General features: G+C 45.7%; 1 protein-coding gene across 1 annotated transcript in view; it reads left to right on the top strand.

The window, feature by feature from the left end:
• The first annotated feature begins 277 nt into the window (after positions 1–277).
• nsmaf (neutral sphingomyelinase (N-SMase) activation associated factor) overlaps positions 278–12,647 on the top strand; it is a 106,753-nt gene continuing 94,383 nt past the window's right edge. The window contains exons 1-3 of the mRNA XM_087985894.1: positions 278–419; positions 7,813–7,902; positions 9,599–9,677. Coding sequence (XP_087842020.1) covers positions 376–419; positions 7,813–7,902; positions 9,599–9,677 — 213 coding nt within the window. The 5' untranslated portion in view covers positions 278–375. The remainder of the gene's footprint in view (positions 420–7,812; positions 7,903–9,598; positions 9,678–12,647) is intronic.

Genomic DNA, 12,647 nt, shown 5'->3' with positions numbered 1-12,647 from the left:
GGGCGGTCCCTGTGCCCGGGGGGGCGGTCCCTGTGCCGGGGGGGCGGTCCCTGTGCCCGGGGGGGCGGTCCCTGTGCCGGGGGGGCGGTCCCTGTGCCCGGGGGGGCGGTCCCTGTGCCGGGGGGGCGGTCCCTGTGCCCGGGGGGGCGGTCCCTGTGCCGGGGGGGCGGTCCCTGTGCCCGGGGGGGCGGTCCCTGTGCCGGGGGGGCGGTCCCTGTGCCGGGGGGGGCGGTCCCTGTGCCGGGTGGGCGGTCCCCGTGCCCGGGGGGGCGGTCCCTGTGCCGGGGCCTGGTGTGTGTTTGTGGGGGAGGGGACGGTGCTGTTTGATCCCGTGTCCGGCCGCGGGCTGTGGGCCCGGTGTGTTGTCGCCTCCCGATGGCCTTCGTGGAGAAGCAGCAGCTGCTCCGCTGCAGGGAGAGGTGAGCACAGGGGACCCGGCCCCGGGCCCGGGCACTGCCTGCTGCTGATTCACTCCAGTCCCCGGCTCTGCTGACACTAACAGGCCCGAGACCTGGGCCCGGCGACACCCTCCCGCGGGGCCTGGGCCTGGGCCTCAGCGGGTGAACTCCAGATGCTTCCGGTCAGCTCTGGGGGCGATAGAATTATGGTGGGGGTTGGGGTGTGGGGTTGTAGTGAAGGGGGGGGCTCTCTCCAGGTCAGTGTGGGTGTGGGGTTGTTGTGAGGGCGGGGGGGCTCTCTCCAGGTCAGTGTGGGTGTGGGGTTGTTGTGAGGGCGGGGGGGCTCTCTCCAGGTCAGTGTGGGTTTGGGGTTGTTGTGAAGGGGGGGGCTCTCTCCAGGTCAGTGTGGGTGTGGGGTTGTTGTGGGGGTGGGGGGGCTCTCTCCAGGTCAGTGTGGGTGTGGGGTTGTTGTGAAGGGGGGGAGGGGGGGCTCTCTCCAGGTCAGTGTGGGTTTGGGGTTGTTGTGGGGGTGGGGGGGCTCTCTCCAGGTCAGTGTGGCTGTGTTCTCTGCTCAGGAGGTCCCTGGTGTCAGACTTGCATCAGCATCAGTTTGTTTAAATCTCCTTATGACTACTTCATCCTGGGTTTGTAGGTTTAAATAATTTCAGAGTTTCTTGCACACTTTTGTTTAATTGGTATTGCAATTTAAAAACAAAAAACAAGCTTTTGTTAAAGTCATGATTTTGTGGAGCTGGTGAAAGACTGGGGTGTACAAAGTTAAATATCACACACCAGGTTATAGTCCAACAGGTTTAATCGGAAGCACTAGCTTTCAGAGTGCTGCTCCATCAGCAGGTGGTTGTCAATCACTTGATGAAGGAGCAGCACTCCGAAAGCTAGTGCTTCCAAATAAATCTGTTCAACTATAAGCTGGCGTTGTGTGATTTTTAATTTTGTTAAAATGACTGTCTACTATTTACCATTGAGGAGAAAGTGAGGTCTGCAGATGCTGGAGATCAGAGCTGAAAATGTGTTGCTGGAAAAGCGCAGCAGGTCAGGCAGCATCCAGGGAACAGGAGAATCGACATTTCGGGAATAAGCCCTTCTTCAGGAATGAGGAAAGTTTGTCCAGCAGGCTAAGATAAAAGGTAGGGAGGAGGGACTTGGGGGAGGGGCATCGGAAATGTGATAGGTGGAAAGAGGTCAAGGTGAGGGTGATAGGTCAGACTGGGGTGGGGGTGGAGAGGTCAGGAAGAAGATTGCAGGTTAGGAAGGCGGTGCTGAATTCGATGGATTTGACTGAGACAAGGTGGGGGGAGGGGAAATGAGGAAACTGGTGAAATCCAAGTTCATCCCTTGTGGTTGGAGGGTTCCTAGCCGGAAGATGAGGCGTTCTTCCTCCAACCGTCGTGTTGTTGTGGTCTGGCTATGGAGGAGTCCAAAGACCTGCATATCCTTGGTGGAGTGGGAGGGGGAATTGAAGTGTTGAGCCACAGGGTGGTTGGGTTGGTTGGTCCGGGTGTCCCAGAGGTGTTCTCTGAAACGCTCCACAAGTAGCCGGCCTGTCTCCCCAATATAGAGGAGGCCACATCGGATGCAATAGATGATGTGTGTGGAGGTGCAGGTGAATCTGTGGCGGATATGGAAGTTTCCTTTGGGGCCTTGGAGGGAGGTGAGGGGGGAGGTGTGGGCGCAAGTCTTGCACCTCCTGCGGTTGCAGGGGAAGGTGCCAGGAGTGGAGGCTGGGTTGGTGGGGGGTGTGGATCTGACGAGGGAGTCACGGAGGGAGTGGTCTTTACGGAATGCTGATAGGGGAAGGGAGGGAAGTATTTCCTTGGTGGTGGGGTCCGTTTGGAGGTGGCGGAAATGACGGCGGATGATGCGCTGTACATGGAGATTGGTGGGGTGATAGGTGAGGACCAGTGGGGCTCTGTCCTGGTGGCGGTTGGAGGGGCGGGGCTCAAGGGCGGAGGAGCGGGAAGTGGAAGAGATGCGGTGGAGGGCATTGTCGACCACGTCGGGGGGAGAAATTGCGGTCCTTGAAGAAGGAGGCCATCTGGGTTGTACGGTTTTGGAACTGGTCCTCCTGGGAGCAGATGCAGCGGAGTTGAAGGAATTGGGAGAATGGGATGGCGTTTTTACAGGGGACAGGAGGTGTAGTCCAGGTAGCTGTGGGAGTCGGTCGGTTTGTAGTAGATGTCCGTGTTGATTCGGTCGCCTGAGATAGAAATAGAGAGGTCAAGGAAGGGGAGGGAGGAATCTGAGTTGGTCCAGATGAATTTGAGGTCGGGGTGGAAGGTGTTGGTGAAGTGGATGAACTGTTCAACCTCATCGTGGGAGCACGAGGCGGCGCCGATACAGTCATCGATGTAGTGGAGGAAAAGGTGGGGGGTGGGGCCAGTGAAGTTACGGAAGATGGACTGTTCCACATATCCTACGAAGCCACTTCACCAACACCTTCCACCCCGACCTCAAATGCACCTGGACAGTCTCAGATTCCTCCCTCCCCTTCCTTGACCTCTCTATTTCTATCTCAGGCAACCGAATCAACACGGACATCTACTACAAACCGACCGACTCCCATAGCTACCTGGGCTACACCTCCTCCCACCCTGCCCCCTGTAAAAATGTCATCCCATTCTCCCAATTCCTTCAACTCCGCCGCATCTGCTCCCAGGAGGACCAGTTCCAAAAACGTACAACCCAGATGGCCTCCTTCTTCAAGGACCACAATTTCCCCCCCTCCCCGACGTGGTCGACGATGCCCTCCACCGCATCTCTTCCACTTCCCGCTCCTCCGCCCTTGAGCCCCGCCCCTCCAACCGCCACCAGGACAGAACCCCACTGGTCCTCACCTACCACCGCACCAACCTCCATGGACAACGTATCATCCGCCGTCATTTCCGCCACCTCCAAACGGACCCCACCACCAAGGATATATTTCCCTCCCCTCCCCTATCAGCATTCCGTAAAGACCACTCCCTCCGTGACTCCCTCGTCAGATCCACACCCCCGACCAACCCAACCTCCACTCCCGGCACCTTCCCCTACAACCGCAGGAGGTGCAAGACTTGCGCCCACACCTCCCCCCTCACCTCCCTCCAAGGCCCCAAAGGAAACTTCCATATCCGCCACAAATTCACCTGCACCTCCACACACATCATCTATTGCATCCTCTGCACCCGATGTGGCCTCCTCTATATTGGGGAGACAGGCCGGCTACTTGCGGAGCGTTTCAGAGAACACCTCTGGGACACCCGGACCAACCAACCCAACCACCCTGTGGATCAACACTTCAACTCCCCTTCCCACTCCACCAAGGATATGTAGGTCTTTGGACTCCTCCATCGCCAGACCACAACAACACGACGGTTGGGGGAAGAGCACCTCATCTTCCGCCTAGGAACCCTCCAACTACAAGGGATGAACTCGGATTTCACCAGTTTCCTCATTTCCCCTCCCCCCATCTTGTCTCAGTCAAATCCATCGAATTCAGCACTGCCTTCCTAACCTGCAATCTTCTTCCTGACCTCTCCGCCCCCACCCCAGTCTGACCTATCACCCTCACCTTGACCTCTTTCCACCTATCACATTTCTGACAGCCCCTCCCCCAAGTCCCTCCTCCCTACCTTTTATCTTAGCTTGCTGGACACACTTTCCTCATTCCTGAAGAAGGGCTTATGCCCGAAATGTCGATTCTCCTGTTCCCTGGATGCTGCCTGACCTGCTGCGCTTTTCCAGCAACACATTTTCAGCTCATTCCCAGCTCTAATCCATCTGGTAATTGGGACAGGAAACGTTCCTCTCCTCCAGACTTTTTTTTTTGTTACAATCTTGTTTTCCTGTTTTTTGTTCAGTTATTCACTACGTTTATTTGAACAAAATCAACACAATGGTTTGAAAGATAGACCATCCTTGTCATAAAATGTATTTATTTATGAGTGCAGAGAATGTGAGTCATGGATCATAATGTGTATCTCGTTAATAACTTGAGCCATAGAGACAAGGCAGATGCTCAGTTTAATAATCTCTCTTAGCTAGATTGACCACAGGGCTTTAGTTTTCTTTCAATCTTTCAGGAATTTTAATAAACTTCATGCTCTTTATCGCTATGGAAAAAATTCTGTTTGAAATACAGTTAAATAATTTGCTGATAACAATTAAAGCTCAAAATTGAATTATAGTATGACTAGTTGGACAAGTATCTCAATGATGCAGTGCTTACACAACTGAATCCTGTTAGGAGAGCTTACATTTTTTAGAAAACATGCAAGCTGCCAGTATTGTAATGTAATAGTCATCTTACTGATGTCCAGCCATGAGTTATTTGGTGGCTCAGTGGTTAGCACTGCAGTTATCACCAGTGCTAGGGATCTGGGTTCAATTTCAGCCTTGGGCAATTGTCTGTCTAGTCTTTGCGTGTTCTCCCTGTATCTGTGTGAGTTTCCACCCACAGTCCAGAGATGTGCAGGTTAGGTGGATTGCCCATGTGGGGATAGGTTGGGTGTCTGGGTGGGATGCTCATTGGAGGGTCAGTGCAAACTCGATGGGCTGAATGGCCTCTCTCCACACTGTAGGGATCCATTGATTATTTGTCGTCAGAATCGGAGGATTGACTTGCAATTTATGGCTCCTGGACTTAACTGCTTCATTGAAATGTATCTGCCCTAATCTTTGCCAATGCAACTTGTAACTTTAATTTTCTCAGTAGGCATTTTCACAGCCACCGCATTGCTACCTATGTTTTCAATTATTCTTTCATTCCTCTTACTGCTTCCTCTTGTCACTTGTCAGCTTTTGTCTGAATAGGTTCAACATTTTCTATATTATATAAGTTTAAGTTGCCATCATGGAATAATTATTTGGAGATGCTGGTGTTGGACTGGGGTGGACGAAGTTAAAAATCACACAACACCAGGTTATAGTCCAACAGGTTTATTTGGAAGCACTAGCTTTTGAAGCGCTGCTCTTTCATCAGGTGGTTATACTCCACAACCTTCAGATCAGAGACTAAGTTAAAGATGGAGCTATTGAACTCTTTGCGAAACTTGTGTATTGCGAAGGGTCACTGGACTCAAAATGTTACCTCTGCTTTCATCCTACACATGCTGTCAGACCTGCTGAGTTCCGCTTGCAATTTTTGTTTTTGAACCACATTAGATGTTTTCTAACTCCTTAGTCTCTTGAAATCTGGAATGACTGACTTCCCCTCTGGAAGGAATCGAAACTGTTGAATGTTGGATCCTCAGACCCTGCCTAAAGTGGGACAGGTGATGTTTGAGGATGTGGGTGGGTAGGCTGCTTGCTTTTCCTTGTGCTGCTTCTGTTTGTTTGTCTATACCTGGGTTTGTCAGACCTGCTCGAAATGTTTGATTTCTTCATAGAAGTAGCTTTGGTTAGTCTTGGGCAAGAGGTTCCCACGAAACCGTGGGGATAGTGTACTTTCTCAGGGAGGCTTTGGGGACCCCCTTCATGTTTATTTTCTGTTAGGAAACACTTCTACACAAACTGTGGTAGAATGCTAGATCATTTATTATTTTTAAATCTGACTTCTGGATTTTTGTTAACCAAAGGTATTCAGAAAGTAGGACAAAGGCAGATAAATGGTTGCAGATCAACCATGATCTGGTTGAATGCCAACATAGATCTATGGGGCTAAATTGCTCTATTCCTGCTTTTATGTCCCTATAATTTGTTGTCTGTAGCTTTGGATGACCCACTGATCCACTGTGTCAACAGTCAGCTAACTGAGTGCCTTAACCTTGCCCCGGCATCTTCAGCATTCTGATGACTATAGTTAAACAGCGAGCAAATTATACAGAAATGACTTAAGAGTCTTTGTTGCCTACTGTAGATCAGGGAGGCAGCAGTGTAGTGGTAATGTCGCTTGACTATGAATCCAGCATCCCAGACTAATGTCCTGGTGACATGGGTTTGAATCCCCACTGTGGCAAATGTTGAAATTTTAATTCCATAAAAATCTGAAATTGTAAGCTAGTCTACCAGTGCCCGTATAATGATTGTTGTAAATACCCATGTGGCTCACTGATGTCCTTTAGGCAGGTCAAGCTGCCATCCTTATCTGGTCTGACCTACATGTGAGTCCAGACACAAAACAATGTGTTTGACTCTTAACTGCCTCTAAAATGATCTAGCAAGTGACTCAGTACGAGGTCAGTAAGGGATGGGCACATACATATATCCAGTAAATACATTTTAACAGGTCCACTGTAGAGTAAGTAAAAATTAGGACATTAAGATTGGGTTCATGAGCGGCATGGTAGCTCAGTGGTTAGCACTGCTACCTCAGCGCCAGGGGCCCGGGTTCAATTCCCGCCTTGGGCAACTGTGTGGAGTTTGCACATTCTCCCCGTGTCTGCATGGATTTCCTCCCACAGATGTGCAGGTTAGGTGATTTGGCCATGCTAAATTGCCCATAGTGTTATGTGCATTAGTCAGGGGGGAATGGGTCTGGGTAGGTTGCTTTTTGGAGGGTCGGTGTGGACTTATTGGGCTGAAGGGCCTGTTTCCACACTGTAGGGAATCTAATCTAATAAAATAAAATCATAGTTCATATGCCATATTCTTTCTTTAGGTACCTCTTAATGATATGAATATTAACTTTTGAAGGCATCAAACTGTCCTTCATCTGAATTAAACACTGCATTTTTTTTAAAAATGTAGTTATAGTTTTTCTGTTTTTAATGTATCTGATGTGATAAAGGTTTGAAATTTTGTAGAAAAGACTTTGCAAGTCTCATTTAACATGATTTTTGGATTTCTTTTTAAAGAGCAAAAATAGTGACTTTGGATTCCACCAATACATTTCATGTAACTTTATGCTGTTAGGAACGGGTTTAAGTGCCAGGAATATACATGCTCTGGTCTATAGATTTGGAGCCAAACGATGGTAATTACCTGATTTGGGTTTTGGGGGAAGTAATAGGGGAATGTGCAAATGATTGAGGAAATTTACATACATCAGAGCTTCAGTCTAAAGCTGGTGTAAATTATTGCATATAAATTTCTGTGGGGCGAGTGGATGGGAACAGAAACAGTTCATCTCCATCTTTGCTCTGTAATTGTGCTAAATTTTCCAGGATTCTTATGATAGTTATGTTGTATATGTACTTGACTTCTTGGTAGAGTTTTCTTTGCTTCATTGTGTATGCTTGATACTCTGTCGCATGTGTGCGCACGTGAGAGACATTTGGTCTAAAGCTGAGATGTTAAGACTGCGTATTTGATTTGTGTGTTTGATTTGAAAACTGCAGTCACCTACTGTGTAAGTAAATTGTGTACAAATCTTAAGAGCTGTACTTTGTAACTGCTAAATAAAAACACAAATGTATAGTCTGGGTATAACTTTCTTTTAGATCCCCGGTTCACATTTATTTTTTTTCACATTGAGCAGGTTTTCTCTGCTGATGCTTGACCTTGAAGAATATTACTTTGACCATCACACATTTTATCATGTATTTATCAACAACAAAGGGGAAGAAAGGTACTGTATGGAATCTTGAAATGTCAATTTAACTTATTGTATTGTGTAAGTGATACCTGCCTCTGACTGTGTATGTATTCAAGCAGGAGAGTTAAAATGTCTCAGCTTACTGGTTGCCTGGCAATTGGGAGGCTGTGTGAAGTATAACTATGATCTGTAAAGCAGTTAATTTGAAGCTAAGAAAAAAAATAGCATGCATTGTGGAGACTAATGCTCCCTGAAATTTGTTACAAATTGGAACATTCCTTAGTTTTAAGCATACTGTGTGCTAGGATCTGAGTTGAATTTCTAGACTTTGATCCAAATGGTTAAAGGCCAAATACTTTAACCCATAATTGAAAATAATTAAATTCTGCACTAAAAAAGTGGGAAAATTGCCACAATTGACGTCTTTCAATATCGATTTGGGAGAAGGTTCAGCACTGTCACTTTTTGGATTGACATCTAGTTGCTGGGACTGGCTGCAGATGAATGTTAGTTGAGACCACTGTTGCTGTTATTGCTACTCATGATGAATGATCACTTGGGAGAGGGCTGCCAGTACTGGTGGCATGTCTTCAATCATTTATGGATTATTTTTGGATAAGAAAAAGATACCATTTTTAACATTGATGTCAAACTTTCTTTGTAGTGTACATTTGAAAATAAGTAAAAAGTTCACATCTAGTGAGATCCTTTTCCCTATCTTGTAAAGTATTAAGTTAAAAATCACATAACACCAGGTTATAGTCCAACAGGTTTAATTGGAAGCACTAGCTTTCGGAGCGACGCTCCTTCATCAGGTGATTGTGATCAGGTGAAGGAGCGTCGCTCCGAAAGCTAGTGTGCTTCCAATTAAACCTGTTGGACTATAACCTGGCGTTGTGTGATTTTTAACTTTGTACACCCCAGTCCAACACCAGCATCTCCGAATTGTAAAGTATTGTGTGCCTCAGTCAGTTATTTGTCCGAGTTGATGTTTATTTTCTTGAAATGATTGACATTTTGTAAGAAGCTGAACTTGGTTAGTTTTGGTTTTTATTAAAGGTAAAGCAGCCATAGATCCAGAGGACCGTAGGGCTGCTCTTTCATCAGAGAGAGATGACTGGTGTTGGGTTTAGCCTGAGGGTTACCTCACATGAAGGGAGAGGTTGAGAAGGTGGGACATTCATGATGACCTTAGCAGAGTGGGAATTGAATCCATGCTGTTGGCATCACTCTGTATTACAAGACAGCAGTCCAGCCAACTGAGCAATAATTATAGCAAACACCTTGTGCTCTGTATTCATATTATATACGAAAGTCGCAATGCACTCAGCAACACTGCTTTTTTTTATAGAACATTACAGTGCAGAACAGGTCCTTCAGCCCTTGATGTTGCACCAATCTGAAGCCCATCTATCCTACACAATTACACTTTCATCCATATGTGACCATTTAAATGACCTTAAAGTTGGCAAGTCTACTACTGTTCCATTGTGTTTAATTTTGTCTGTATCAGTTACATTTTTATTTCATTAACTGTATATCCATGTTCTAGCAATGCTTTCCATTGGGGGTGGATTGTTTAATTTTTTTAAAAAGACTTATTGCATTGTTTCCAATGGGCTAGTTTCTGTACATCAAAAGGAAATGCTTAGATTTGAGTTCAGTATGATTAAATATCTGTCATGATGTATTTATGTGGACACCAGCATTTTTAATTTGTTTGTTGCAGAATGTTTAAAGGTTCCCTGAAGATATGTTCAAAATCCCTGATCTTTGAACCAGATCAAATATCAGAACCTGTTTTAAAGGTACTGTCAGTAAGAATTATTTTCATGTTTGCAGTTCACATATGTTATTCTATAATCTATTCATCTTTATAGTACTTTTTGAATATTATAGCTATACTGTACTTTTGGTGTTTGTGATTGGATATTTGGTGTTCACTGGTAAGTTTAAATTTGCCTTGTTCTTCTATTTTCCTTTCAAGTCCTTTAGTTTGTAATTTGCATCTCAAGTGTTGGTGGTGCAATTTTCCACATCAATGTAACCTTTCTTCCCTGAGTGGCATAAATTTCTGGTCCCAAATGCAGAGCTTTGTCACTGATCATATTATCTTTTTAAATACAAGTTGTTCAAATTCCTGAGGATAAATTGTGTACCCTCAATCCAGTGTTTGCCATCACTGGTGCTTACTTTTATTGTATCTTTTATTGTTGAGAAACTGAATCTAGTCAACTTGTGATTGTGTTTAACATTCAGTTTTCATGTTTTGTAAGAAAATTCACAAAATACTTAGACAAAGCAGTTGTTTGTATGGGGAGTTGGCATCGGAGTGGAGAGAATAAAGGGTGCTATCGTGGGGCTTTGGACAACATAAGGTGAACATACAAACAAGGCTACAAGTACTGACTGCAATGGGATCTGATCGCGCCAGGTATTTTTCTGGTCATGGATACAGACTAAATTTTAAAGAAAGTTTGAAGATACTCAACTCTACCAATGACACAGAAATAAAAAAAATGAAAGAAACTAATCAAAGCAGATAAGGAAAAATAAACAAAGTACAGAATGAAAGAGAGAGATACAAACGTATGAGGATCAAGAAGACAGGAATGAGGAGGTTCGAGAAAGAGTGATCAAGAGAAATAGGAACTGAGAAAGAGGAAAGAGAACTGCAGAGAGAGGAGTAGTAAAGCAGTAGCAGCAAGCAGCTAAGGAGGAAAAAGTTTATTTTGGTTATACAATAAACTTTCCAAATAGAAAGAAAGGAAATTTTGGGTTAGTCCAGTTCGTATTCTTGAAATTCATGTATTGTTATGTTGTGTAATATTGTACATTTATACTAAACTTGGAGTGCAGATTCATAGTTCCTTGAAAGTGGAGCAGGGTAGTGAAGAAAGCTTGCCTTTATTGGTCAGTGCATTGAATAAATAAGTTGGGAGGTCATGTTGCGGCTGTACAGGACATTGTTTCGGCCACTTTCGGAATACTATGTGCAATTCTGGTCTCCCTGCTCTAGGGACGATGCTGTTAAACTTGAAAGAGTTCCGAAAAGATCTACAAAGATGTTGCCGGGTTTGGAGGCTATGAGCTAAAGGGAGATGCTGAATAGGCTGGTGCGTTGGAGGCTGAGGTGTGACCTTATAGAGGTTTATAAAATCACAAGGGGCATGGATAGGGTGAATAGACAAGATCTTTTCCCTGGGGTGGGGAGTCCAAAACTAGAAGGCACAGGTTTATGGTGAGGGGGAAAAATGTAAAAGGAACCTATGGTGCAACGTTTTCACGCAGAGGTGCCTGTATGGAATGAGATGTCAGAGGAAGTGGTGGAGGCTGGACAATTTCAACATTTAAAAGGCATCTGATGGATATATGAATAAGAAGGGTTTAGAGGGATATGGCCCAAGTGCTGGCAAATGGGACCAGATGAATTTAGATATCTGTTTGGCACGGATGGGTTGGACCGAAGGGTCTGTTTCCTTGCTGTGCATCTCTATGACCATATAACTCTCCATGGGATGATGGGGTACTCCTATTTCCAAGCATATACAAAGAAAGATGGGATTTATTGTGCTAATGCAAGCCAAAAAGCTGACTGACCTGAGGAAAGCATGAGTCTTATGGGCAATATTATTAGTATTTGATATTGTCTACATTATAGTTTCATTGTTTTCAGTCAGAATTGGCATTAGGCCAGACAACTCAGTTGGCTGTTTTGTGATGCAGTATGATGCCAAACAGCACTGTCAATTCCCACATTGACTGGGATCACCATGATGATTCCTCCTACTCTACCTTCCCTACGCAATGGTGACCCTCAGGTTCAACACAATAGTGGTCTTCTCTCTTTAGTGAGAGAGTAGCTATGTCTCCTCTGGGACTTAGAACATAGAACATTACAGCGCAGTACAGGCCCTTCAACCCTTGATGTTGCGCCGACCAGTCATACCAATCTGAAGTCCATCTAACCTACACTATTCCATGTACGTCCATATGTTTGTCCAATGACGACTTGAATGCACTTAAAGTTGGCAAATCTACTACCGTTGCAGGCAAAGCATTCCATACCCTTACTACTCTGAGTAAAGAAACTACCTCTGACATCTGTCTTATATCTATCACCCCTCAATTTAAAGCTATGCCCCCTCGTGCTCGCCATCACCATACCTGGAAAAAGGCTCTCCCTGTCCACCCTATCTAACCCTCTGATTATCTTATATGTCTCTATTAAGTCACCTCTCAATCTTCTTCTCTCCAACGAAAACAGCCTCAAGTCCCTCAGCCTTTACTCGTAAGACCTCCCCTCCATACCATGCAACATCCTAGTAAATCTCCTCTGCACCCTTTCCAAAGCTTCCACATCCTCCTTATAATGCAGTGACCAGAACTGTACGCAATACTCCAAGTGCGGCCGCACCAGAGTTTTGTACAGCTGTAGCATAACCTCATGGTTCCGGAGCTCGATCCCTCTATTAATAAAAGTTAAAACACTGTATGCCTTCTTAACAACCCTGTCTACCTGGGTGGCAACTTTCAAGGATCTGTGTACCTGGACACTGAGATCTCTCTGCTCGTCTACACTACCAAGAATCTTACCATTAGCCCAGTACTTTGCATTCCGGTTACTCTGACCAAAGTGAATCACCTCACACTTGTCCCCATTAAACTCCATTTGCCACCTCTCAGCCCAGCTCTGCAGCTTATCTATGTCTCTCTGTAACCTACAACATCCTTTGTCACTATCCATAACTCCACCGACGTTAGTGTCGTCTGCGAAT

The sequence above is a fragment of the Chiloscyllium plagiosum genome, unplaced genomic scaffold, assembly GCF_037043375.1.
Source record: "Chiloscyllium plagiosum isolate Xiang-an unplaced genomic scaffold, Cpla_swu_hap1 HiC_scaffold_4, whole genome shotgun sequence".
Taxonomy (NCBI): Eukaryota; Metazoa; Chordata; class Chondrichthyes; order Orectolobiformes; family Hemiscylliidae; genus Chiloscyllium; species Chiloscyllium plagiosum.
This window is presented reverse-complemented; position numbering and strand designations above follow the sequence as displayed.